Source organism: Pelodiscus sinensis, chromosome 17 (assembly GCF_052426305.1).
Source record: "Pelodiscus sinensis isolate ZL-2025 chromosome 17, ASM5242630v1, whole genome shotgun sequence".
NCBI lineage: Eukaryota > Metazoa > Chordata > Testudines > Trionychidae > Pelodiscus > Pelodiscus sinensis.
The window spans coordinates 4760946-4788544 of record NC_143068.1 but is presented as its reverse complement, the minus strand read 5'-3'; the positions used below and the strand labels follow the sequence as shown (position 1 = coordinate 4788544).

General features: G+C 45.7%; 1 protein-coding gene across 6 annotated transcripts in view; it reads left to right on the top strand.

Moving 5' to 3' along the window:
- Positions 1-4180: 4180 nt before the first annotated feature.
- The window catches only part of NCOA6 (nuclear receptor coactivator 6), a 77161-nt gene continuing 53742 nt past the window's right edge, over positions 4181-27599 (top strand). For 2 of the 6 annotated variants that reach the window (XM_075901413.2, XM_075901411.2), the window contains exons 1-6: positions 4181-4339; positions 15236-15324; positions 23574-23728; positions 24699-24977; positions 26712-26867; positions 27241-27363. In XM_075901413.2, coding sequence (XP_075757528.2) covers positions 24743-24977; positions 26712-26867; positions 27241-27363 — 514 coding nt within the window. In that variant the 5' untranslated portion in view covers positions 4181-4339; positions 15236-15324; positions 23574-23728; positions 24699-24742. Of the gene's footprint in view, positions 4340-15235; positions 15325-21730; positions 21867-23573; positions 23729-24698; positions 24978-26711; positions 26868-27240; positions 27364-27599 lie in introns of those variants that run through there. The other 4 variants (XM_075901408.2, XM_075901407.2, XM_075901412.2 and 1 more) reach the window with 4 other exon arrangements.

The window sequence follows — 27599 nt, the reverse complement described above, 5'->3', positions numbered from 1 at the left end:
CTTCATTTCTATCAGTGTAGGCTGGTTGCATGGGCTTCGTGGTGATTAGAACATGACGAGGGACTGCCTGCATAGGGGGCAGCATGGAAGAAGATATGAAGACAGGAGTGGTAAAAGGATTATTTTCAGACCCTAAAGTGGTCTATTCTAAACTTCAGCATTGCTGGCTTCTCAGGATTATAAACTCCTAGGCTACGTCTAGACTGGCATGATTTTCCGGAAATGCTTTTAACGGAAAAGTTTTCTGTTAAAAGCATTTTCGGAAAAGAACATCTAGATTGGCATGAAGCAAAATGCAGGACAATGTAGCACTTCTGCATTTTGCTTCAGCTACCCCAGACTAACACGGCTACATTTCTATCACTAGATTGGCATGGACACTTTTCCACAAAAGCACTTTTTGCGGAAAAACATCCGTGGCCAATCAAGACACGCTTTTGCACAAAAAGCCCTGATCGTCATTTTCGCGATCAGGGCTTTTTTGCAGAAAACAAATCTCAGCTGTCTACACTGGCCCTTTTGTGCAAAAGTTTTGCGCAAAAGGGACTTTTGCCCTAACAGGAGCAGCATAGTATTTCCTGCGGTAGAGCAGCTGGGGTGCTGCCGGTTGGTCCCGCAGCGCCACTCTGGGCACTACTGGACCAACCCGGCAGCACCCCAAGTGCTCTGCCCCAGGCGTCCTGATTCAGCTGCTGCTGGTCAGTTTCAGCAGCAGCTGAATCAGGACGCCTGGGGCAGAGCAGCTGGGGTGCTGCTGGGTTGCTCCAGTAGCGCCGATGAGCTGCGCTACTGGAGCAACCCAGCAGCACCCCAGCTGCTCTGCCCCAGGCGTCCCCAAGTCAGCCGCTGCTGAAACTGACCAGCAGCTGACTACAGGAAGCCCGAGGCAGAGTTGCTCTGCCCCAGGCTTCCTGGAATCAGCCGCTGATCAGTTTCAGCAGCAGCTGACTTGGGGACGCCTGGGTTTCTTAAGTTGAATCTGTATGTAAGTCAGAACTGGCGTCCAGATTCAGCCGCGGTTGAAACTGATCAGTTTCAGCAGCGGCTGACGCCCGTTCCGACTTACATACAGATTCAACTTAAGAACAAACCTACAGTCCCTATCTTGTACGTAACCCGGGGACTGCCTGTACTTCAGCTTTTCCCACATCATCTATCACTAGGTTACCCCCCTCATCCAGCAAGGGCCCCACACCCTTCACAAGTCTCATTCATTGGTGTGGCTGAAACAAAAAACAGGACTATGTAGCACTTTAAAGACTAACAAGATGGTTTACTAGGTGATGAGCTTTCATGGGCCAGACCCACTTCCTCAGATCAAATAGTGGAAGAAAATAGTCACAACCATATATACCAAAGGATACAATTTAAAAAAATGAACACATATGAAAAGGACAAATCAAATTTCAGAACAGAAGGCGGATGGGGGGCTAATGATATTAGAGGTGATAATTGGGGAAGCTATCTTTGTAATGGGTAAGATAATTAATGTCTTTGTTTAAACCTAGGCGTAAAGTGTCGAATTTAAGCATGAATGTCAGTTCAGAGGATTCTCTTTCAAGTGTGGTCTTAAAAGGTCTTTGAAGCAGGATGCAGGTAATCAAGTGGTTGAGACAATGTCCTTTCTGGTTGAAATGGGAAGAAACTGTTTTTTCTTTGTGATCCTGTCTAATATCTATTTTGTGGGCATTGATCCTTTGGCGAAGTGTCTGAGACGTTTGTCCAATGTACACAGCAGACGGACACTGTCGGCACATGATAGCATAATTATATTTCTGGATGAGCAGGAATATGTGTTTTTGATCTTATAACTCTCGGCTACATTTCTATCACTCATTGGTGTGGGTGAGTAGTGCTTTTAATGTGGGTTTTATTGCTAAGTCTGGCAGACGGGGAGTGAAGGGATTGGTGGTGCAGACCTCTCAGCAAAGATGGTCGGGAATCTCTCAATTTCAGGCTTCAGTGAAAGGGAAAGTGCTTCCCTTGGGAGCAGAGGATTGGGAGTTGGTGGTGTGTGTAGGGAGGGCGTTTTTGTGGGTGAATGGAGCTGGCTCTGGAGTGATGCAATCTCCATTGAAAAGAATAATAATCTTCCTTCCTGTTCCTCCCCACTGTGGGGAATTGAGGGGCCCACCCAAGTAGCTAGAAGGGAGGTCCCCCAACCCAAAGAATGTCTGATGCTGAGGAGGGGGCATCCCAGACTCTTTCAATCAGGGATGGAGTGATGAATTTCTCCTCTAGGGGTGCCAGTGGGTAGATGAGAGAGTATCTTCTACATTCACTGGGGAGGTGAGGTGTTTTCCTGTGGGGATGCCCCAAATCTCGCAGTGGGATGGGGTGAGGTTCTGCCCTGTGAACGTGAGGCTCCCAGAGGGGGTTGAAGCTGGGGGGCTCCCAGAGGGTGGGGATCAAGCTATGTCCGAAGGGCATGGGGGCTTCCAGTGGAGGGTCAAGCTGTGCCAAGGGCATGGAGGGGTCAGGCTGTGGTGAGGAGGTAGCGGGGCGGGGGGGGGTGGAGGGGGGGGGGAAGAGAGGTGTCAGGCTGTGTCCAAGGGCTGTGTCCGAGGGGCGGGTGGAGTAGCAGGGGGGGGGCAGTCAGGCTATGGTGAGTGGGTAGCGGGGGGGGGGGCTGGGGGGGGGGGTCAGGCTGTGTCCGAGGGGCGGGGGGGCTAGCGGGAGGGGGTCAGGCTGTGTCTGAGGGGGAAGTAGCGGGGGTGTCAGGCTGTGTCCGAGGGGCGGGGGGTAGCGGGAGGGGTCAGTCTGTGTCCAAGGGGCTGGGGAGGTTGCGGGGGGGTCAGGCTGTGTCCGAGGGGGGTAGCGGAGGGGGGGTCAGTCTGTGTCCGGGGGGCGCGGGAGGGGCGCGGGGGGGGGTCAGGCTGTGTCCGGGGGGGTAGGCGGGGGGGTCAGGCTGTGTCCGAGGGGCGGGGGGTAGCGGGGGGGGTCAGTGTGTGTCCGGGGGGCGCGGGGGGGGGGGGTCAGGCTGTGTCCGAGGGGTAGCGGGGGGGGGGGTCAGGCTGTGTCCGGGGGGGTGGCGGGGGGGTCAGGCTGTGTCCGAGGGGCGGGGGGTAGCGGGGGGGGTCAGTCTGTGTCCGGGGGGCCGGGGAGGGGGGTGCGGGGGGGGTCAGTCTGTGCCCGGGGGGAGCGGGGGGGGTCAGTCTGTGTCCGGGGGGGTGCGGGAGGGGCGCGGGGGGGGGTCAGGCTGTGTCCGGGGGGGGGGCGGGGGGGTCAGGCTGTGTCCGAGGGGCGGGGGGGGTAGCGGGGGGGGTCAGTCTGTGTCCGGGGGGCGCGAGAGGGGCGCGGGGGGGTCAGTCTGTGTCCGGGGGGGGGGCGGGGGGGGTCAGGCTGTGTCCGGGGGCCGGGGGGGGGGGGGCGCGGGGGGTCAGGCTGTGTCCAGGGGCCGGGGGGGAGCGGGGGGGGTCAGGCTGTGTCCGAGGGGCGGGGGGTAGCGGGGGGGGGGGTCAGGCTGTGTCCGGGGAGCGGGGGTAGCGGGGGGGGTCAGGCTGTGTCCGGGGAGCGGGGGGGGGGGTCAGGCTGTGTCCGAGGGGCGGGGGGTAGCGGGGGGGGTCAGGCTGTGTCCGAGGGGCGGGGGGTGCGGGGGGGGTCAGGCTGTGTCCGGGGGGGTGGCGGGGGGGTCAGGCTGTGTCCGAGGGGCGGGGGGTAGCGGGGGGGGGGGTCAGGCTGTGTCCGGGGGGGTGGCGGGGGGGGTCAGGCTGTGTCCGAGGGGCGGGGGGTAGCGGGGGGGGGGTCAGGCTGTGTCCGGGGGGGGGGGTAGCGGGGGGGGGGTCAGTCTGTGTCCGGGGGGGTGGCGGGGGGGTCAGGCTGTGTCCGAGGGGCGGGGGGTGCGGGGGGGGTCAGTCTGTGTCCGGGGAGCGGGGGGTAGCGGGGGGGGGGGCGGGGGGGGGGGTCAGGCTGTGTCCGGGGAGCGGGGGGGGGGGGGTCAGGCTGTGTCTGAGGGGCGGGAGGTAGCGGGGGGGGGTCAGGCTGTGTCCGGGGAGCGGGGGGGGGGGGGGGTCAGGCTGTGTCCGAGGGGCGGGGGGTAGCGGGGGGGGGGTCAGGCTGTGTCCGGGGGGCGCGAGAGGGGCGCGGGGGGGTCAGGCTGTGTCCGGGGGGCGCCTCTCCCCGCGCGCCCAGAGGCAGGCCCGGCGGCCTGTGGCGGCGGCGGGGGCGCGCGCGCTGCCCGGGCTCGGTCGCGCCCCCGCTCGGTCACGTGTCTGCAGGAGGCGGAGCCGCGGCCGGGCTGCTGCGGTGTCCTGGGCGCTTGGCAGGGAGCGGGCCGACCCCCCCGGTGCGACGGGCCCAGGCCGGCTCTCAGCCCGGCGCCGAGGCGGCGGCTGCCCAGGTGAGGGCGGGGCCGGGCGGGGGGCGCGGGCCCGGCGGGGGGGGCGGGTCAGCGGGGCCGGCCCGGGGAGGGCAGGGGCCGGGCACGGAGCGGGCCGGGCCGGCTGGGGGCGGGGGAGGAGCGCGGCCGGCGGGGGGCGGGGGCGCGCGGGGGCGCCCAGGCTCCCGCGGGGGGGGCCGAGGCCTGGCCTGGCGCGTGGGGGCGGGTGCCCGCCCGGGCCTGGCGGCTGCGGCCCGCGGGGCTGGGCTCTCCCTGCGCGGGGTGGGGTCCTCCGGGGGCGGGGGCCAGGTGCCTGGGGGGGGGGGCTGGCAAAGGGCCGCGGGCCCCTTTCTCCGGCTGAATGTCCCCGGGGCTCCCGTGCCACCTCCCGGGGGGGGGGGTCGAAAGTCCCTGCCTGGATGGCAGCCCCCCCGGCACCCCGCCCAGCAGGGCCCGCACCTTTGCTCTCACGATGCCTCCTGCAGCCAGGCGGGCTGAATAATGTTATTCAGAGAGAAACCTCTGATTTCCTTGGCTCAGTTAGTCCCATGAGCAGCTCGCCTAGGTCTGACCCAGCCCCCCGAGAGATGAAGACCTTTGTCACTTCCCAGCATTCCCTGTATGGGCTGAACATAGCTCTGGAGCTCTTGCTGCTGCCTTGGTGAATCTTGTGCATACTGGCTTCCTCATGTCTGCACTTTGTAGTTGTGGACCCCTTAAACGGGATCCATCCCAGTTTAATAGGAGGGTATTGAATGTTGCATTGGCTAGAGGGTTCATAGTCATACTTCCATTTCAAAGAATGTAGCACTGCTAAGATGGTGTGGATTGTTCAACTCGGATCCAATGTCCTCCTTTTGGTTCTGTCATAGGCTCTGTCATGTATGGGAAACTGGAAGATCCTGTAACTATTTTATTTGATCAACTATCCTTCCTATTTCTGATTTTGAACAAATGCAGGCAGTATGTCAGAGGTTTATTTGTGTTCTCTTCCAGCCCTTTTAAAATAAATTGAGCAACTTTGTGTCCTCTTATTGTGAAGTCTGCATTATTTTTTAAAACACCAACTGTGTTAAGAGACTTGATTACAGGGAACAGTGGCTTTGATTTCATAGGGGTGTCTTGCCTGGCCAGTTGTGCTACCTTTTCTGGTTTTGAGAGTAAACTGCAAAATGTAAATTACAAGAATGCTGTAGAAGTTAAGCCAAGATGACAGGGTTAATTTTAGTCCTGTGAGCCTTGTCTGGATTTTAAAATTGTGTATTGCACACACACAACCCACTTCCCACCTTAGTTAAGCTGCAACTTAAAGTTTAAAGGGACAGTCTTATCTGAGCTTCAGTTATAGAAATAACTCCATCTGTTATCATAATGCTATTAAACCCTCATGAGTATTTTTCATTGTATCTTTACAGAGGTGATATTTCAAAGGGATTCAGGACCCAAGCATCATTCTTCATCCTTCACTGATGGGGAAAATAACGAAAGGTCCTGCATAGGGATTTAATAGTGTAGTCGATTAACCAGTTAAACGCTTATAGGTTAATGCTACAGACTTCACACGTTTCCCTTCCCCCACCCTTGCCAGTAATTTTTTTAGCAGGCTGGCCAGCAGGCTGGCTCAGTTCTGGCTCACACCAGGTCCAGGAGCTCAGACCTTCCCTTAAACAGGGGCTGCTTCACCCTGCACTGTTGCCTCTTTATCAGAGGCAGCAGCACTGGGCGACAAGCAGCCGGTCTACAAGGGGAGCTGATTTTTAAACTGGCTCCCCTCATGGACCAGTTCCTGCCCGCACTGCTGCCTCTGATACAGTGGCTGCTGGAACCACCTCTGGGTACTATAGAATAGTTGACTAACCGATAAAAATTCATAAGGTTACTTGACTATTCAATTAACCAATATTTAACATCCCTAGTCCTTCAGCACCTTAGAGACTCGCAAAAAATATATAGGTAGTATCATGAGCTTTCATGGGCACGACCCACTTCTTCAGATAAATGGGCCACAAAGAGTGAAATGATCAAAAGTGTCCTCTATTTATGCAAACAACAAATTTTGGTTGGTCAAATTTAACCACATATGGTCTATTTCTTCATTGTTTTTGTTCACCTGTGGTGGTGAGCAATTTGTGGTCCCATGGATTTCATGTGGAGTTGTGTGTGTTAATATCTCAGGAAAATAGTAGATGTTTCAAATTAGGCATCCAAAATCAGTGGTTGCTTTTAATCTTTTTGGGCTAGTTGTCTACAGTTACACACAGCAAATTCATAGCAGAGCTGAGAATAAAACATGAATCTCATGACTACTTAGGTTACTACCTAATCAATTGAACCATACTGCTTCCTTTTAATATTAACGTAGAATGACCTGGTTTTACAATGATATTTTTTCATGATAATACTTTGATCCTACCTTTTGCTATTAAGGTCATATTTCATGATTTCTGCACCTCACTCAGGCTTCTGCTCACTGCTTCACTGTCCCCCTGGGAATTAAAAAGTGTCCCTTAGCAGATTTCAGACTTACCCAGTGGAGAGACTTGCAGTTGCTGCTCCTATGGTCAGTTATGCTTTGTCTGAAAAACTTGCTCGGTGGCAGAACTCACAGGGGAGGAACTACCTGCAATAACCTTGCTGCTTACATGATAATCATAGCGTTAAATCTGATGAGTATAGTTATTTATTCCCTTTAAAAAAACCCCCAAAATATCTTGAAAATCAGGCATTTCTAAAATTAGATTAAACTCTCAGTGGCCTTAAAAGTGTGGAACTGCAGTTACATTTCAATAAATAACCTCTGTGCTGTCCTGGATACTGTCCATGTAAGCCTTGTGAGGTAAATAAAAATCTGAGTAAGATACCGAGTTGACACCACTAAACCCTGTTAAACACATTAAAGCCAGTATATTTTGTCAATTTATCTGTGGACCTTAAAAAGTGCATAATATTAGATATCTTGTACTAGATCTACAACATTTTAGAAATGGTGTGAATCATAGTTGAGTTGTGTGGGTGTATTGGGTTCATGATGTATGTAGGGGAAGGGGACCGCACTGTTGAGGATACCAAAAGGTTAATATGGCTGTAAGATTCTGACATCTCTGGGCTGTATTGGGGAAAGTGGGATTGTACAGGTTTTTGATGTGTATCTGAAGTGCAGAAGGCAAGATTCTTTTGTTTCAGTCTTGCTCAAGAGATAATGCATTTTTAGAAGCTCACTATTAGTTATGTAGGTTGTGCTCATGGTGAATTTAATATGTAGAATGTGGACTGTAGTTCTCAACACTGAAAATGAGTCTGGTAACTTGTTATACTGTGTGTAGGCATACAGTTGTTTTGATAACCTTTCGGAAGGTAGGGGGAAGACTGGCTTGAAACATACTAGACCAGATAAGCCTGAGGTCATCATAAATTTCCAGGGGACAGCATCCTAGTGAGAAACCAATGCTGTTGCCTACAGTTATTGTCTAGATAGTAGAAGTAGACAAGCATGTGCTTTTAAAATTTTTGCTTGTCAGTAGGGCACTGACTTCTTCTTTCAAGTGGTAAACTTTCCACCCTTATTCATATCTTTGTGCTCTCCAGAGTAGCAATGCTTCTTGAAAAAGATATGTTCTGGCCAGTGCTCCTTTGTCTGTGCTAAGGATATTAAGTAACGGTTAATTTACTAGTCAAGTAGTCAATGGAAATTCCATCGACTACTGGACTTGTTGATAGGTACTGCTGCATAGGTACTTGTTGATAGGTACTGCTACCCCTACTGGGGCTCTTGTACATTTCAAAGAAGGAATGGGGAACTCCAGGTGCAGCCTGGGGCCAGCGGGAAGTCCCACTGACTCAGGGCTGCACATGCTAGCTTTGAGATGTACAAGGGTACCCAGCGGTGGCTCTTGTGCATTTCAAAGCAGTAGCGCAGCATGGACCCTGGGCTCCATGCTGCGCTGCTGATTTGAAATGCCATGAGAAGCTGGGGTCAACTGGGGATTCCCCAGCTGATCCTGGGCTCTGCATGGCATGAACCTGGGATCATCTGGGCACACCCCAGCTGACTGCGGGTTCTGCGTGGCATCTCCCCAGAACCCAGGGTCAGCTGGGGGCTGCTGATCCTGGGTTCCGTGGAAATGCTATGCTGGAGCCTGGGATCAGTTGGGGGGGTTCCCAGCTGACCCCGGGGTCCATGCGCGGGAGCGCCGCACAGCTGATCTCGGGCTCAGCTGTGCAATGCTGCCCCTTTGAATGCCGCCTTGGAATTAAAGAGTCGAGGATCCCACTTTAAAAACCCCGACATTTCAAAGGGGCAGTGCCACATAGCTGATCCCGGACTCAGCTGTGCCGCGCTGATACTTTGAAGTACCCCCTCTTCCCTCCCTTTGCTGCCTCTATCTGAGCAAGGATGTGGGGGAATTGACTAGTTGACTGACTGTCTGATAAGCATTTGCTTATTGGATAGTCAACTACTCCTTAACATCCCTAGTCTGTGCTGGCTTGTAATTATTTTTTTAGTTATATTCCAAAGTGCAGTGTTAAACTCATGAGGCTGTAATGATTTTTGGATCCTGACTATCTTTTAAACTCAGTCTCTCTCGTTTGATGCTTCTGGAGCTGAGAGATCAGCCAAGATTTTGATTTAACAGGCAGGCTGGTGTCAGGGTTTTTAAAGTGAGATCCTCAACTCTTGAATTCCTTTCAACACATTGGTCCACAAGAACTCAATTTTTATTTCGTTCTTTCAGTGTAGACCCTATTATTAGTGTGTGTGTGTGTGGGGGGGGGGGGGGGATTTCAGGCCCTCATTCTGTGCTGGGGACACTCGTACAATTGACAGTATCCTATCTTAATCCAAAAACATGCCCATTCTGTTATAGCTCAATTGCTGACTTCCTAGTTGCACCTAATGGTAAATACATTCCCCCACATCCCCCCAAAAAGGAAAGTAGTGGAACATTAATTACATTGTAACTGGAAGGTTAGTTAATACATCTGGGTGGTTATAGGGGGAGTTTGAGAGTGAAGGGGAATGCATATGGATAACCACCCTGGTAATAGCTATCTCCTTTTTTTATCATGAAGGAGCAATAGATTAAAATATCTCAGTTGTCTTCTGTGGCAGTATAACAAAGGGAGAAGGGCAAACTTTTACATAACCAGGTGCCAACTTGTTGAGAGTTTAAAAAGTTAAAATTAACATCTGTTTGGTTAATATGCTTCTGCCATTACACGCCACTCAGTAATTGGGCTGCTATAATAGGCACCAGATTCTGTTTTATGTAGCCCCACATGTAGTGTGTTGTGGGAGAGGAATTATGAAACAGTAGGAGAGTTTGAGAGGAGCTGAAGAGAGAGACAGGGAATGTGACCTTTACTATAAACAATTTGAGTTCTGATTTGATAAGTGCAGCCTCTTGGTGTTGGTTTGGATTGAGCATGCCCTAGTTAGATTTTGTTCCATCTGTGTGCATGTGAGGAAGTGCTACAGATATTTTTCACTCTGCCTACAAAGTGTTTTGCAAATCCTCCAGGCCTTGGATATGCAATTTAAGAAGTGTAAATAAAAATTTAGAAAAATAAATCCAACATTATACTGGCTCCTATGTGGGGACTATACCTTTTGTATCTACGTACAGCTAGCAATAATAGGCAACTGATACGTTTAAAACCTCCATGCTCTTTGACCCTGCACCTTCTCCAGTTCTCAAACTTGCCTCTGATTACTAGAAAAGAGAGAATTCTCAGTCTTTTCCCTCCACTTGAGCTTCTTGACAGTTGTGCATTTGGAGCTTTCTGCCCTGATGTTCCTTGCCTAGTCTCCTGACTGCAGCATGGGAAAATGTCTAACTATCTTTTGGTCCTCCCATGTGAATAGTTTCAGTGTTTGCTTCTCCTACTGGTCATAGATTTCCCAGAGAGTAGCAAAATGAAATTTATATGATTCTTCTCAGCTTCACTGATTATCACAGCTTTCTTAATAGCACCAGTGACACTAAGAAGTATCTTGCTAATTTCATTCTGCTTCTGCTTGACTAAGCTGAAGCAGTAGAAGACATTACTGAAACGCATCATTGTGTGGGTTCAGGTACATAAAGATCTTAACTTTGAAGGTTAAAATATATGTTTCAAAATGAAAGCTAAAATTGGCATTCCTTATTGTCAGGGAAAATTCTCTTAATTGCTTCTAGCAATCGGATTTGTCAGTCTCGTGCAGAAATTTTGATGTTAAAATTGTTTGTGGTATCTTAATGCTGTATTTTTGTACTTTAAAACATTGTTTTAGAATTCTGGACTTTTGCAGACTTGTTCAAAGAATACTTTCACAGCAGAGACAGCAGAATAAATCAGATTTGGAGATCTTTAGCCAAGATATTCTTAGTAGTTGGCAAAAAAGCTTGCGGTTAAAACTTTTTTATTTCAAAACATGAATTCCTGGTTGGATTATACTCACATTTTATACATTCTACCAAGATTTTTCTGGCAGAAGTACTTATGAGAACCTTGGGTCAAATCGGTTTAGTTGTAGGTAAAGTGACCTTTCAGTAGAAAGCGTGTCACATTTAGGGATGTATGTGACTAATCGATTAGTTGGGTATCCGATAAGCAAAGCTAGTTGCTTCTACCCCCTTTGCTACCTCTATCAGAAAGAGACAGCAAGGGGGAGGGGAGAAGAGGACGTGCTGGAGGGAGCCAGCTTAAAAGCTAGTTCCCTTTAGCTCCATTGGAGTGGCGGGGGCAGGGTTGCAGTGGCAGTGTTCCACCTTTGAAATGTACAAGAGTCCCTGCTGGGGCTCTTGTATGTTTCAGAGTGGAAGCACTGCATAAAACCTGGGGCCAGTTGGGGAGTCTGAGAGTCCCTTGCTGGCCCCAGGCTCCATGAAGTGTTTCAATCTTTGAAATGCACAAGAGCCCCACTGAGGCTGTTGTACATTTCAAAGATGAGATGCCCACTTCTTCCTGTGAAATGTAGCAACAGCCAGATGGGCTCTTGCTACATTTCAAAGCAGAAGTGCTCTTATTGATTAATCGAATAGTTGATGAAAATCCCATCAATTATTTGATTAGATGATTAATCTAATTTTAACATCCCTAATCACATTAACTATAGATGGTTCTCCATAATTAAAAATTCGTTCTGCTGTACTTGAAAAATCAAACTAAAGCACAGTTTATCAGAAAAATACATGCACATTTAATTAAGTGATTATTTCATTTTTTAATGACTGAATATGCCTGTATATCTTAATTAAATTCTGCATTACTATAAATCTCTGGCTTTATTCTGGAGCAGAAAATTGTATTTATATTGTTTCCAAATGGATATGTTCTCTTTCACATGAAACGAACAATTTGGCTAATTGTAATTCACCATTAAACTTTTCAGGATGGTAGTTCCAAGAACAATGGTGACACTTCAGATTAATTTATAAAAAAAGGGAGACCTGGGGGTATGTTTGATTAAAACTTATGAAAATATTAATCTTTTAAGGTAAGTGACTAGTTGCAGTTGGAATTTTTCTGAAGTTACGTTTTCTCTTCTTTATTCTTCTTTGGTCATGTCTGGGGAACTGATCATGTACAATATGTACAATAAATGTTAGAATGTCTCAAGTGGTGGAAATATGTCAAGGGACATCATATAGAATCATACTTTTCAGTGAATTTCAGTGAAGTTTATGGAATTTTAATGAATAAATCCACCATAAAATAGAATAAAATTCCATTAAAGCATGTCACTATGCCTCATACCCATGATCACCTACATCTAACAATTTGCCTTGCACCTTGTGGAAATATGGAGGAAAGATTTTTTTTAGAGAGTCCTGTTGTTTCGGTATTATGGGGAGAGCTGTTAGCTGAATCATATAAACTGTAAACTATTCTTAAGCCTGTTTAATATTTATTCCTGTAAATTCTAATTTAAACATAATCTTAACTGTAATTAAATCCATTAACTTCTGGATAGTTGCCAAGAACTTATGTTTCTTTAATATTTTAAGTGGGTGGTGGCTTATATAATTAATGGCCAGAGGAATAATACAGGAGAAGTGTAAAACTTCTGCTATGGGAACTTCATGCCAGTTCACCTCAGCCTCTGCAACTTACAGTGAAACCTTTGTTAATCGGCACTCTTTTAACCAGAAAACTTTGTTAACCAGCCTCACCCCCAGCCACAATACTGTCACATCTTCAGGGGCACAGACCTGGCTTGGTTTACCATGATTGGCTTAACAGTTTTTTATTTAAGAAGTACTAATCATCTTTAACTCAAAATAGAAATGTGACACCAACTTACTTGCATGTTCCTGTCCGGTTGCCATTTTGAAATTTCACTAGCCCGAACTCACTGCCACGTGTAGCCGTGCAGCAGTGAGCTTGGGCTAGTGACATTTCAAAATGGCGACCGGGTGGGAACATGCAAGTAAAGCAACTGCTTCACACTACAAAACTATCAATATTAAAAACTTGAGTTTTACTATTATTGTCCATTGGTTTTTCCTAGGTTGATGGGACCCTCAGATAATCGGAATTTTTAGATAACCGGAGCGCCCTAATCCCTGAGCATGCCGGATAACACAGGTTTTACTGTACATAGTAAACTCCTGGCAAGTGATCTGTTACATCTAATATTGATGTTGTATATTAAAATAAAGCAAACATCAACTGCACTTCACTCAAAAGCACTATCTATCATAATTCTAAGATATTTAAGGTTATTTGAGTGTCTCTCAATGACTCTGGCCATCCTACCTACTGTGCTGTATGGAGAGAGAAATCAGTCTTTATGCATGTAACTTTCTATCTAAGCTGCTGTTTAATCCTGGTTCTGTGTCCCTTTAGGTCAGGAATCTGGTTTTCTCTCTCAGGCACTCATAGTAACTGATCCATGTAATGGTTCAAGATCAATTTCTTTTAGATTTAAATGGTTGCTAAAATATTCTCTTATGACAGAAATAGAGAAAAATCACAAATAACAATATCCTAACAATGATTACTATGGTAAATGGTGTTAGTCTGACCTTAAATTTAATAAAAAACAACAAATAGTTTAGTAGCACCTTAAAGACTAACAAAACATGTAGATGGTATCATGAGCTTTTGTGGGCACAACCCACTTCTTTAGATAACTGGAGTATTAGAAATCCAGATCCAAGGAGATACATTTCTTCCCCCCCCCCCTTTTTTCCTCCTCCCTCCTTCTCTTATTTATTCTTGGATCTGGACTTCTAATACTCCAGTCATCTGAAGAAGTGGATTGTGCCCACGAAAGCTCATGACACGATCTGCATGTTTTGTTAGTCTTTAAGGTGCTACTAGACTATTTGTTGTTTAAGTTTTTCCTGTTACAGACTAACTCGGCTACCCCTATGAAGTTCTCACATTTAATGACAGAATATTGAAATCTTATGTGTAGGATAATCCTCTTTCAACCAAAAGCCATTTGTTTCTGCTGGTCAGTTTGATATCCATTCATAGATTTAGAGAGGTCTGTCAAGGTAACTGGAGACATCAACATAAGAACGGCCAGACTGGGTCAGACCAAAGATCCATCTAGCCCAGTATACTGTCTGCCGACAGTGGCCAATATCAGATGCCCCAGAGGGAGGGATCACAACACGTAATTCCCATGTGATCCTCCCCTGTCACCCACTTCCAGAGAGAGACAGGCTAGTGATACCATTCCTATCCACCCTGGCTAATAGCCATTGATGGACCTAGCCTCCATGATTTCATCTAGCTCTTTTTTGAACACTTTTAAAGTTCTAGCCTTCACCACATCCTCTGACAAGGAGTTCCACAGGTTGACTGTGCGCTGAGTGAAGAAAAACTTCCTTTTGTTTTAAAACTGCTGCCTATTAATTTCATTTGGTGACCCCTAGTTCTTATATTGTGGGAATGAGTAAATAACTTTTCCTTATTCACTTTTTCCATACCAGTCATGATTTTATAGACCTCTATCATATTCCCCCCTTAGGGCTCGTCTAGACTATGTTGAAGTTTTGAAAGAGGATATCTTCTTCTGATTTCACTTTCAAAACCTCATTTTTTGAGGATTAGCAGCTTTTTGAAAAAGGGAGGAGGTTGCTGAAAAAAACACATCCCGACTACTTTCACTTTCGAAAGCTCTGCTTTAGAAAGTGAAATTGGAAGAAGATATGCAAATTCCCACGGAATTTGCATATCCTCTTTCAAAACTTCAGCGTAGTCTAGACATAGTCTTAGTCTCCTTTTTCTATGTATAGCATTGATTTTTGTCATTCAAGTGTCAATTCGTGTTTACCATTACCTCATCTCCTAGGCCAAGATGGTAACTACTTCTGCTGTATTTTTGGCTCATTTCTATATATGCAGAGTTTGAAGATTTTACTAGACACACCTACCAGAGGAGGAGATCAGAGCTTCACTAGCAAATTCCAAGGGCAGATTTCCATCTCCCTGCCACCAGTTGCTAGGAAAGGGAGAGAGTTGGGTTTTCTGCTTTGGTGGTATCCCTGCAGCCTGCTTTGTATTAGTCTTTGGCTAGTAGATGTCATATAAACTTGAAGCTCCACCTCTCAAATCTCTAACCCCTTCCTCATTTTTTGTTTTTGGGGTCATCCTCCCTAGTGAGCAACTCTAGAGCAACAGTAGAAGCAAGTGCAGAATTTTCCTACAGAATGTCATGGAATTGACATAATTACTGAATTTTAATTTGTATGAATTATAACCATTTATGTGCTGATCTCAGCACAAAGATTGTTCCTTCCACCTACAAAAATACTTTATATTATAAATTGAGTTAGTAAACAGTGATTTGGTTTTGCAGCAAAATGTTTGTGTTTTATTATTTAAAACAATTTTTTTTTACTGAAAACACTATTTGCGGAAGATTTTGTACCATATAGATTATTACTTTTGTCTTATGAACCATATTTGTTTTTCTTTCAGGGTTTATTCAGGCACTGCAGGAGGATACCATTGTTTAAAAATGCTTACTAGCCTGAGGTTAGCGAGGATGTTTCAGGAGGGTTATCTTGGTAAGTAAAAGAGGTTTTTGGAGGTCTCCTATTTTCCTTTCTATAAAAACAAAACAAACTATTTTCCCCTCAAAAGCCCATGGTCAGGAGTCTGCTGTCTCTGGAGCTGCTTTTTCAGTCTTCCACATAGGGTTATTAGAGATCAATATGAAGTATGTACCTATACACCCACCTTTCAGTCAGAAGCGCTGTGCTGCTTGCATGATTTTCCCAGTCCTTGTTGCCATGGTGAGCAAAGGTTAGAGCTTAGTGACTGACCGTTTATATAGATTAATGAAACTAGTCAACGTTTTTTCCTAAAGTGAAATCTAATGAATATCTGAGTTTTTCTTTTCAGGGACTTTTATGCGTTATGACATTGGTTCCTCGTCTCCTCTGCTTTCTGAGCATGCATGTAATGTTAACGCACAGCAGACTGTTGTTTGCTTTTTTAAAGTTTTAACAGGACTTGTGCCAAAAATGATATAATGTGACAAAAGTTTTAATAGATTAGATGTTTTGTAACTCTTTGGTGCTCTTAGATGCCTGGAGTCATGGACAGTGGAGTCATGGACACTTTGTGCTACAGAGCTCTGTTGTCTAGAAGGGTGGTACTGATGGTGTGTTTTTGTAGATTGAGTTAGAATGGGGCCTGGGACTTGGGCCTTATAACTTTGAGTATCACGACATTTCACTTTTACGACCCATAGCTGCCTAGTGTATCACAAGAACAAGAGTATAATCCACAAAGCTTGAATTAGGGACATAGGCTCCCTATGCAAAGAACGAGGATAGATAGGCATCTTAGATTGTGATCCACCAAAGTCAATGCACTAGCCAGTGGAAGTTACTGACTGTGGATTGTGTGGTCAGCCCCTTCCTCTCAGATACAGCCAACTCTCTGCTGTCAGGCTTCCATTCTTAGCTCTTGGAGGGGTAGCCATATTGGTCTGTTTCTGCAAAAACAAGGTGTCTGGTGATTCTTTAAAGACTAACAAATTTATTAAGGCATAAGCTTTTGTGAGATATTAGTCACTTCCTTAGATGCTGAAAAGAAAAGAACAGAAAAAAGGAAGGGATACAGAGATGGAAATGTGACATCAGAACTAATTGTCAGAGTGGATGTGGCTCTTCTCTAACACTGATGAGAAGGTGAGAGTACCTAAAGAGGAAATTACCTATTGTAATGTGAGACGCACTCCATGTTTATGTTTAAACCTTTTATCAGGATCTCAGGTTTGCATATGAATTTCAGCTCAGCAGTTTCTCGATACAGTCTGGTTTTGATTTTTTTTTTTTTTAACCTGAAAATGCAACTTGCAAGTCAGAAACTGTGCGCCCTGGTAGGTTAAAGTGCTCCACCACTGGCTTTTGTATGTTGCCATTCTTAATGTCTGATTTGTGTTCATTTATTCTTTTGCATGGAGACAGTCCAGTTTGTCCTATGTACATCGCAGAGGGGCATTGTTGGCACATGATGTCATATGTTACATTAGTAGATGTGCACATGAATGAGCCTATGACAGAATGGCTGATGTGATTAGGTCCTATGATAGTATCACTAGAGTAGAGGTGAGGACAGACTTGGCAATGGGGTTTGTTGCAGGGGTAGGTTCCTGGATTAGTGTTTCTGTTGTGGGGTGTGAAGTTGGTGGTGAGTATTTGTCTCGGGTTGGGGGGCTGTCAGTACTTCAGGACTGGTCTGCTTCCCAAGATCTATAAGAGCGAGGGATTGTCATCTATGAGAGGCTGTAGATCCTTGATGATGAGTTAGAGGAGTTTTAGCTGGGGGCGACAGGTAATGGCTAGTGGTCTTCTGTTGCTTTCTTTGTTTGGTCTTTCCTGTAGTAGGTGACTTCCGGGTATTCACCTGCCTTTATCAGTCTGTTTCTTCACTTCTCTGGGTGGGCATTGTAGTTTTAAGAATGCTTGATAGAAATCCTGTAGGTTTCTGTCTTTGTCTGAAGAATTGGAGAAGATGTAGTTGTATATTAGGGCTTGGCAATAGACAATGCATCGTGTGATGTGTTCTGAATGAAAGCTAGAGGCATGTAAAGAAGTATAGTAGTCAGTAGGTTTCCATTATAGAGTGGTATTTGTAACCATTATTTGTACTATAATGTCCAGGAATTGGATTTCTTGTGTGGACTGACCCAGGCTGAGATTGATGGTGGGGAGTAAATTATTGAAATCCCAGTGGAATTCTTCAAGGGCTTCCTTCCTGTGGGTCCAGATGATAACTATGTAGTCATTGTAGCACAAGAGGGGGAGGGAATATGGGGATGGGAGCTGAGAACACTTTCTATGTCAGCCATAAAAATGTTGGTGTATTGTGGGGCCTTGCGTGTACCCATAGCAGTGCCTCTGACCTGAGGGTATAAATCATCCCCAAATCTGAAATGGTTGTTGGGTGAGAACAAAGGCACAAAGTTCAGCAGCCAGTTGTGCCATGGCTTCATTGGGGATATGGTTTCTGATGACATGCTGTCCATCCTTGTGTAGAGTGCTGATATAGAAAGCTTTTACATCCATAGTGGCTAGGATGGTTCTTTCGTGAATATCACCAATGGATTATAGTTTCTTCAGGAAGTTGGTGGTATCTCAAAGATAGCTGGGAAATCCCCTTCAGCATAGGGCCTGAAGAGGGAGTTAATATAGTCCGAGCGTCCTGCAGTAAGGGTGTGTCTAGACTACCTAGTTTTGTCGACAAAAGTGGACTTTTGTTGACAAAACTATACCAGCGTCTACACTACCGCTGAGTTCTGTTGACATAACGTCGACAGAACTCAGCAGTTTTGTCGACGCTGGTATACCTCATTTTACGAGGCATAACACCTTCTGTCGATAGAACTCTGTCGACAGAAGGTGTTATTGCCTGTAACGTTGCGTCCAGATTACGGAGTTCTGTCGACAAAGCAGCTTGCTTTGTCGACAGAACTCAATGTGTCTGGACGCTCTTTGTCGACAGTATCTGTCGACAAAACTTCTGTCGACAAAACGCGGTAGTCTAGACGTATCCTTAGAGTGCCAATGCCTGAGATAATGTGCTGTCCAGGATTTCCAGGTTTACGGATCTTGGGTAGCAGATAGAATATACCTGGACTGAGATCTTGGTGTGTGTCTGAGAATTTGTTCCTGTGCTGCTTCAGGTAGTTTCTTGAGTAGATGGTGTAGTTTCTTTTGGTACTCCTCAGTGGGATCAGAGGATAATGGCCAGGAGAATGCAGTGTTGGAAAGTTATTTAGCAGCCTCCCATTCATAATCTGACCTATTCGTGTTGATTACAGCACCTCCTTTTCAACCTTTTTGATGATAACGTTAGAGTTGTATCTGAGGCAGTGGATGGCATAGGGTTCTGCATGGTTGAGATTATGGGACAAGTGATGCTGCTTGACCTCAGTTCCAACCTGTGCATGTTGGCGGAAGCACTCTATGTAGAAGTTCCGTCTGTTGTTGCGACTATCAGGTGGAGTCAACACAAAATCTTTTTTGTGGCATTGGTAGGATGGTATCTAGGGGCTAGGGTGTTGTTCAAAGGAGTGAAAAGCCAGTTGGAGAGCACTTTAACCTCCATGGACTCAAAGTTTCTGATATTCAAGGTGCAATTCTCAGGCAAAACACTTTCAAAGCAAACTACAGGTTGAACCTTCTAGTCTGGCACTTTCTGGCCCAGCAACATCCGTGGTCTGGCATGATTTCAGTTAGCCAGATGTCCACTTATCATGGGTGCAGCCAAGTTTCCTACAGTGCCGTAGAGTTTGTTTACAACCACTAGTCCTGGCTCTCAGTGTTCTGTGCTATTATTTAGCTCTGATTTACCTCTAAAAGTCTTCTAAGAGCCCAGTAAGCAGTGGAAGTATTGGTAATGTTGCTGACCCAGAGCTGGGCAATAATTTTTGGTAGGAGGCCACTCCAAGATTTTGGAAAATGGTCAAGGGCCACACTTTTCTATGGAGGGGGTGCAGGGTCTAGGATGGAAGTTGGGTGCAGAAGGGCACATGGGGTAAGGCACTGGGGTGCAGTAGACGGTATGAGGTTCGAGAGGGAGTTTGGGCAAAGGAGGGTTTGTGACCTGGGTCAGGAGATTGGGGGTGTAGGATCAGGGTGCAGAAGAAGATTCTGGCTGGGCTGGGCGGGGAGATCACAAAGCTTCCTCCACCCCGCAGAGCAGAGAGCGTCATGGACTGCGTTTTAAACAGTGCAGCTGTGTGCAGGGTGGTCCGTGGGCCAGATCCAATGACTTGGTGGGATGGATCTGGCCCCTGGGCTATATTTTGCCCAGCCCTGTGCTAGATAATATTGACCTCCTGTGGTTTGGCAAATTCTCTAGTTCGGCACCAGTCAGGTTTAAATAGACACACGGAGTAGCTCTTGCACTACAATAGGTAATTTCCCCTTCAGGTACTCTCACCTTCTCATCACTGTTGAATATGAGCCACATCCACTCTGATTTAATTAGCACTGATGTCACACTCCCATCTCTGTCTCCCTTCCTTTGATCTGTTCTTCTCTGTTTTGCATCTGAGGAAGTGTGGTGTAGGGATGTCAGTGTGTAGATGACTACATGACTCACCGATAAGTCTAGGCTTATTGGTTAATCCTGTTGACCACAAGCATTCCCCCCCACCACCAGCTGCCTTGGTATTAATAGAGAGGCAGCAGTGTGGAGTGTGAGGGAGGCAGGCGAGAGCTGATGCACACAAGGAGCTGGCTTTCAAGCCAGCTCTCCGCATGTGCTGGCTTTGTGGACCTGCCTACCCCCCCTTGCTGCCTCCCACAGAGACGGGGTGGGAGGCAGGAGCCGGTGCTATAGTGGCTACTGCTTCAGAACTTGTTGGACACCACGGGGCTAGAGCATCCATCTGGGATATTTGAGACCCCACTGGGAGAGAGAATTGAACATGGAAAATGCTCTTGCCACTGAACTGTGAAAGATTCTGGTATGGGGCTCCCTCAGTCTCTCATGTGGGTACTTGCATTCATATTCCTCTGTAGATAAAGAATGAAAGAGTGATTGAAGGAGAGGGGTGTAGGCCCTGCGTCTCTTACTTCCTATGTGGGTGCCCTAGTCTCTGGACAGTAGCCTATGGTCCAGTAAGCGTATGCACATTTATCCTTAGTAGAAAAGTCATTTTCTTTCTCTTTCAAACATTAATGCAAAGCAGGTACTTTTTAGTTTGCATGAGTAGTATCCACACAGGTCCATTAGTGCACAACCCTTTAGTGTCCTGTGCAACTCACATCCCATAGTGTGCACTGTGGTGCAGTATAGATATAGTCTTTAGGGCACAGCCCAAATGTAAATAAGTACGCCCAGTCAGCATGCTCAAAGGCTTTCCTTGTCAAGTGAGCAATGCCTGCAATCCTTACTGATTTAGCAAACTGTATTCTGTTAGTACCTGTGAAGTGTTTTGTCTGTTGTGCTTCTAATTTTAACAAATCTTGTCACATCTGGACATGTTAAGATCAGGATGATGGATTGCAGTTGGAGCTACAGCAGTCCTCTGAAGATTATAATACCAAAATTTAAAAAGACTGTGAGTCTGTTTGACCCACATTGTGTGAAAGATTTCTGCTTCAGATATAACAGGAGAGATTGAAAGAGAAATCACAGGTTTAAACAGCTATTGGGATTGCAATGAATTACATAAATCGTATAACACTGACAAAACGCCATAAAGCTTCCATGCCTGCATCATTGTAATTACCCCCTAAGACCTCTTCCTGTTGCCTATTGAAAGAGGCTTACAAAGAAGGAATGTTGGGGTTTTGCCTTTAATTTATTTGCTGCTTCATGAGTACTAAGCCTTTAACACACAACTGAGCTAGGCCACAGTTATGTGCTAATTTGGCGGTGAGTTGAGAACTGCAGGTTTATAGAGTCTTCCAGGAAGAATAGTATAAACAAGACCTGCATATGTGTGCATCTCGTATCACACAAACACAACTATACTGAAATAAGGTAGCAAAAGTTAAGAAATGGTAGACCTAATTCAGTTCTCTTGTGAGAATAGGTTGTGATAAAGTGGTCAGTTACATGATCACATATTATTTTCATTAGGCCCCCTGCCTCGTTCAGTGCACAGGATGGGCCTGCTCTGGGGAGGAATCAAGGTTGTGTAGTGAAAGAGGAAGTTATTTTTAGGCCGTGTGCTTGGTTGGCTGCAGACAAGGGGACAGATGGAATTGCCAGGCCCCTGGGTGTGGTGGTGGTGGTGGGGTATATGTCTGCACTTCCAGAAGGTCAGGGACTTGAGTGGAATTGGGAACTAACCTGCCCTGGCCTGCCTAGAACTCTGGGGGCGATTTAAATTGCGGGAGCTCCTGCCACTGTCATCACTATCTCAGTAGTGGTCCTTTTAAATTGCCAAGCCCAGAGCAGTTGCTCTCCCTCCCCTCTACCCTGCTCTCCACCCTCCCCCTGCAGACGCTGAAAGATGTGTAGTGAATGAAGTAGGGGACTGCACAAAGAGAAAACATGGTCCCATGGTTCCAGCATTTAAATACTGCTTTGGAGAACTGGATTCTGTTCCTGTCTCTACCAGAGTTCTTGTGTGATGCTGGTAAGTCAGTTAAACCAGACTTTTCACAAATGGGCACAGTATGTGCATTCCTCATTTTCTGAATGTCTGACTTGCACATTCAGCTGCAACTGAAGTCACTGGGAGCCGTTCTTTGGGGGGGTCCCACAGTGTTCATCCCATCCATCCTATGGATGGGACCATCCACTGTACTGAGTATAGTCCTGAGGGCAGTCTGAAGGCGTGGCGCAGGGTGGCAGCAGGGGTTGGGCCTCCTGTAATCATCACAGTGACAGAAGCTGTGTGAAGCGGCCCAGCAGCCTGCTCTGTTCTGCCACCGTTTCCCATCTGGGTAACTCAACCTGACCCCAGCTTGCTCTGTTCCCTTGAGCCCATGAGGATCTCACAGGTTCTAGGTCTGTCAGGGATCTAAAGATCTTTGCCAAATATGTATATTGTGGTTTGTAAAGAAGGATGGTCCCAGTCTCCTGTGACATGGATCAGAGTAGCTTACCAAAGGAGAACACTTCTTTGGTGAGAATGCTTTGACTCTCACTGTGCCTAAGGCTGTTTTAGTCGTGGATATATTTATTAAACGTCATGGACAGTCACGGGTAGTAAACAAAAATTCACCTGTCCATGACTTCTCCTATATACCCCTGATTTAATCTTGGGGAGAGAGGGCCCGGGGGTTGCCGTGAGTGCTGGGATGGGGGGCAGCCCGGGGTCACTGTGGGTTCTGGTGTGGGATGGGGTTGGCAGGACTGGCAGGCTCCCTTCCTGGCTCTGTGCCTCCCTAGAAGGGGTGACATCCCCCTCCCTCAGCTCCTAGTTGGAGACATGGCTAGGCAACTCGGCACACTCCCTCTGCCCCGCGCACTCACTTTGCCTCCACCTGCAGGCCCTGGCCAATGGGAGCTGCAGTGTGCAGAGCTGCCTTGGCTATGCCTCCGCCTAGCAGCTGCACAAGATGATGTTGCTGCTTCCAGGGAACCCCCGCTGAGGTTAGCGCTGCCCAGAGCCTGCCCCAAATCACTTCCCCCTCTCACATCCAAACTCCTGCTGCTGCTGGCAAAGGGGGAATGTGGTGGCCTGAGACTGCTCCAGCAGCAGCTGCTGCTATTGGCCCTGGGTCTACTGGCCCAAGGGCCACCTGAGCTGCTCATGCACACCCTGGGTCGGGCTGCAGAAGTCACAGAGGTCAGGGAAAGTCATGGAATCCGTGGCTTCCATGACAAACTCGCAACCTTAACCGTGATGCCTGTGTAAAGGAATGAATACTACTGTTCAGATCCCTGAGCTTTGCCTCTGGCTTAGTTAAAGCCTTGCCATTTCTTATTGTCTCCATGTAAAAATATTGGAGAACTACTTCATAAGAGTTTGAGAGGGGTAGCCATGTTAGCCTGTAACTGGAAAAACTTAAACAACTAATAGTTTTGCAGCACCTTAGAGACTAACAAAAAACATAGATGGTGTCATGAGCTTTCATGGGCACAACCCACTTCTTCAGATGAATGGAGTTTAAGGGGTCAGTCCAGTTTTCAAATCAGTAGCACAGAGAAGGGGTGGCGGGAGATGAGGAAAAATAAGGGAAAAAAGAGGATATTTTTAAATTTTACAAATTCCTGGCAGTGGCTAACTACAAGCATTTTGTCTGCAAAGTGGCGCAAAAGTAATAATACCAGGTGCTCTCCCTTTTTTGGTACTGGTAGGAGAATGCAATTGATTTTTAACTGGTTACCTTTGCAGGTCAACGTGGGTACTTCAGATAGTCAAGTACTGAAGAATTTTGTGAACAAACTCCCTTCAGTTTTGTCTGGCAGACCAACAGTCTGGATATTACCATGGCTTCGATTTTTGAGATCAAGTTGTTTGTCTTACAGCTCCTGATATTGGGTCTCCTGGTGGGTTATTTTCTTGTTGGTAGCCTCTGTATGCTTTCCATGGTGGTAGTGGAAAACTTGGCCTGTTTATTCTGTCTGTATTTGCTGACTTTAGTTGCCAGGTTTTCAAATAATTCTATTACCTTCTCTGATTTGGCATCTGTTGCATTGATATTTTTGTATTTAGTCTTCTCCAAGGTCCCCTGAATTACCCAAAATATCTGTTGACAAGAAAACCTTGACGGTCTCTTTTAATGGTTACCTCTAGATTTGAATCCTTGTTGGTTATCTTTATCAGACTGACTGGCCTCCCCAGTAGTGCTTTAGGAAAATCTTAGTACAGGCATTACCTGTAAGAGAAGTCTCTGAGGACCAATGTCAGTATAAAATTATAAAGCATACCACTGGTGCTACATAAATAATTATACAAAATTAAGAAAAGTTACATGAATGCAGGGACCATTCTATCTGCCTGACATAACTGTTCCTGCCTGGTCCATGTCTTTTCTTTAATGCTTTAAATGTTTGTGGCTGCTGAAAATTGGAAGCATGCTGCCTTTGTTCTACTGCTGCTGCTTGTATCCTACCATCTGTTGCTCAAGGTGATGTGTGTGCTAGTCTTGGTATTGGGGGAGGCACTAGATTGGAGTAGCAATGACAACTCCAGCTGATGGGGGGGGGGGGAGCATTGGTAATCCTCTGAGCAGTTTCAGCTCTACAACGCTTCTCCCTCTCTTTCCACTTCTTTGTCTTAAAGAGACAAGGAGGTTGAAGTAATATCTTTTATGGACCAACAGACTGTTACTATTGTACCGCTGTGTTTTAGAATAATCTGTATTGGGACCACATGTAGGAAATGTCATACTATAGGACTTACCTGTCCTTGTTCCTCTAGAAAATAACAGAACTTATGTATCATGGTTTTTTATTTATATGCCTAATTTGTACGGATTTTATAATGCATTGTCGTGGTTTTTTTTCCCCTTCAAAGCATCTTTTTAATGTCTGACTGGCTTGCGTTGCTGGAAAATAGCCATGGTTTTGGATGACCTACATAGCTTAAAAGAAACCTATGCGTCCTTGCTCTCCTCAACTATGGAAGGTTTGGAGGTGGATTTTGACTCCAGACTGGAGGAAGATGACCTCAAACAGGATGGTATTCCTGAAGATTCCACCATCTTTGTAGCTTTTAAAGGAAATATAGATGACAAAGACCTTAAACAGAAACTGGGTATCATATTGAAGAATGTACCTAGTCTTTTACACATGGGTAATCCATTTTCTTGTCACTTCGTTCTCAATTCAGTTACTTAAGACTGTAATCAATTATTGGGATTATTTAAAAAAAAATCACAGTACCTTTTTCTGTGCAGCAGAGAGCAAAAAACATGTTCTGAAATTCTTTAGCTGCCTAAAAGCATTATGATTGTATTATTAGTTCAGCATTTTTCCTCCCAGTTACTGAATTCCCATGTCCCACTGCCAACTTTTTAACTCTTTTAACCAGAAGTCACATAGATATTTTATTTTATAGCATTTGGTCCATGTGTCATCTGTCTCGAGAGATTTTTCTGAGATACCCAGGAATTGTGTACATAACTGAAAACTTCACTACAGCAGCATCTCTTTAATGTGTCTGCTCAAAGGACCAGCAAAGAGGTCCGCTTAATGTGATTCTTAAGACTAGCAAAGAATGTGCTGCTTTTCCCCATTTCAGAGTGAGACTGGCTAGTTATGTGTGTCTGGAAAACTGATCAAGACATTACACTGTTTTTGTCAGTCATTTATTATATGGTTTTAAAATAGTCTTTATTGCGTGCTTTAGATAAGCATCCAAAATGAAAAAGTTAAATAGTTAACTGCCTTACTTAGAATATGTTCTAAGGCTTTTTTCCAGCTATTAGAGAATTTTAGTTATCTAGAAAAGATCTGTATAAAGAGTTTTAGTCCCATTTTACAGTTTGTCTAGAAAAGAGAGCTTTACTAGTTGTACCAGGTATAATTAAATTAAAATCTAAACTCAATATAGAGTTTAATGGTGTTCTCTTTAACTTTTGACCATAGGACAAGAAACAATGGGCTTAAACTGAAGCAAGGGAGGTTTAGGTTGGACATTAGGCAACATTTCCTAACTGTCTAGGTGATTAAGCATTGGAATAAATTGCCTGGGCAGACTGTAGAATCTCCATCATTGGAGATATTTAAGAGTAGGTTAGATAGAGGTCTTTCAGGGATGATCTAGATGGTGCTTGGTTCTGTCATGAGGGCAGAGGGCTGGACTTGATCACCTCTTGGTATCTCTTCCAATTCCAGTATTCTATGAATCTATAATTTAACTAAATGTACCCAGGATGACTCACTTTCTACATATCTGTTCTGGCTCCCACCTATTACTTTTGAAGATATACATAGTGAGGACATAGTAACTGGAGAGATTCAAAGTAACTAGCTTTCTGAAAATGCCTGTAAAGTTTTACGTTTTTTTGTATAGGCTCTCTAAAAGAGGTTAAGCAAGATAGTTGAAGTTAAGGATGTGTATTCTTAGAGGCTAGTAGAGTCCCAGAGGACACTTAGTTGGCCTCTTAAAATATTTTTATAAAAGTTTCACAACCGCACATATAGTGAAGACTGTTAGAGGAATGAAAAGCTGCCTCTGCCTGAAACTTAGCTCCTCTGTATACCCATTTGTTTTGAATAGCTACACTCTGCCAAACCAGTTTACGTAATAAAGTTTTAATTTTTGGATAGCCTCTCTGAGTTACTATATTGGCTGTGGTGTACTGGTTTTCATCTTTGTGGTCCTTTATGAAGATGACCGTGTGTGGTTTGGTAGGTAGCATGAGTACATACTTGTATGTCAGATCTTCCCCATCTCCACATATTGGAGTAACCATTGACAATCTTGAAAGCGAAATAGGTAGTTTGGTTTTCATCTTTGTTTTGCAACATTATTGCATTGTTTGAAAAATGGCTAATACGCCATTCCGTTTTTCTTTTAACTAAGAATCCAACAAGTTAAAATTGCAGAAGGTAGAACCCTGGAACAGTGTACGTGTTACATTTAATATACCGCGTGAAGCTGCAGAGCGGCTACGAATTCTGGCACAGAACAACAACCAGCAGCTCCGTGACTTGGGAATTCTCTCTGTTCAGATTGAAGGTATGTCACAGTGACTTGCATAATTAAAATTGCACTCCTGGATGACCCTACAAGAATAAGCTCAGGGCATAGTATGCAAGATTCAAACCAGTACAAGTAGCACTTCAGACCTTTGTGTCAGGGGGTGTCTTCTTCGCATCTTAAAGACTACAATTCAATTTTCAGTATATTGATCACATACTTGAGTAGTGGGCAAGAACACAGTGTATTAGATAATCACCCTATATCCAAAGTGCACATAGTAGATGAAAATTTGGCCTACTAATTTTGATACCATCTGTAAATGCTGCTTTGTACGTTGGTTCCTTTCTTTTCCTTGCCCTCCCCACCCCATGCATATAAGTGAACGTCACAGATTGTGTATTACTTCCAGGCGAAGGTGCCATCAACTTGGCTTTAGGTCAAAACAGAAGTCAAGATGTCAGAATTAATGGACCCTTGGGAGCAGGCAATTCAATACGAATGGAGACAGGATTTCCCATGCAGGGTGGCCAAGGTAAGTTCAATTTTGTTAAATTTAGTGTTATACATTATTAAATTTATTATTAAGTTTATGTAAACTCACTGATTGTAGTAGCAGTTGCTAGCAGAAGTGTAACTATAGTAACCAAAATGCATACAGGTTGAACCTCTCTTGTCCAGGACTCTCTGGTCTGGGAACATCAGTCATCTGGACCACTGATGTTGCTAGGCCAGAGAATCCTGGACCAGTGAGCTGCAGCTGTCAGGTGG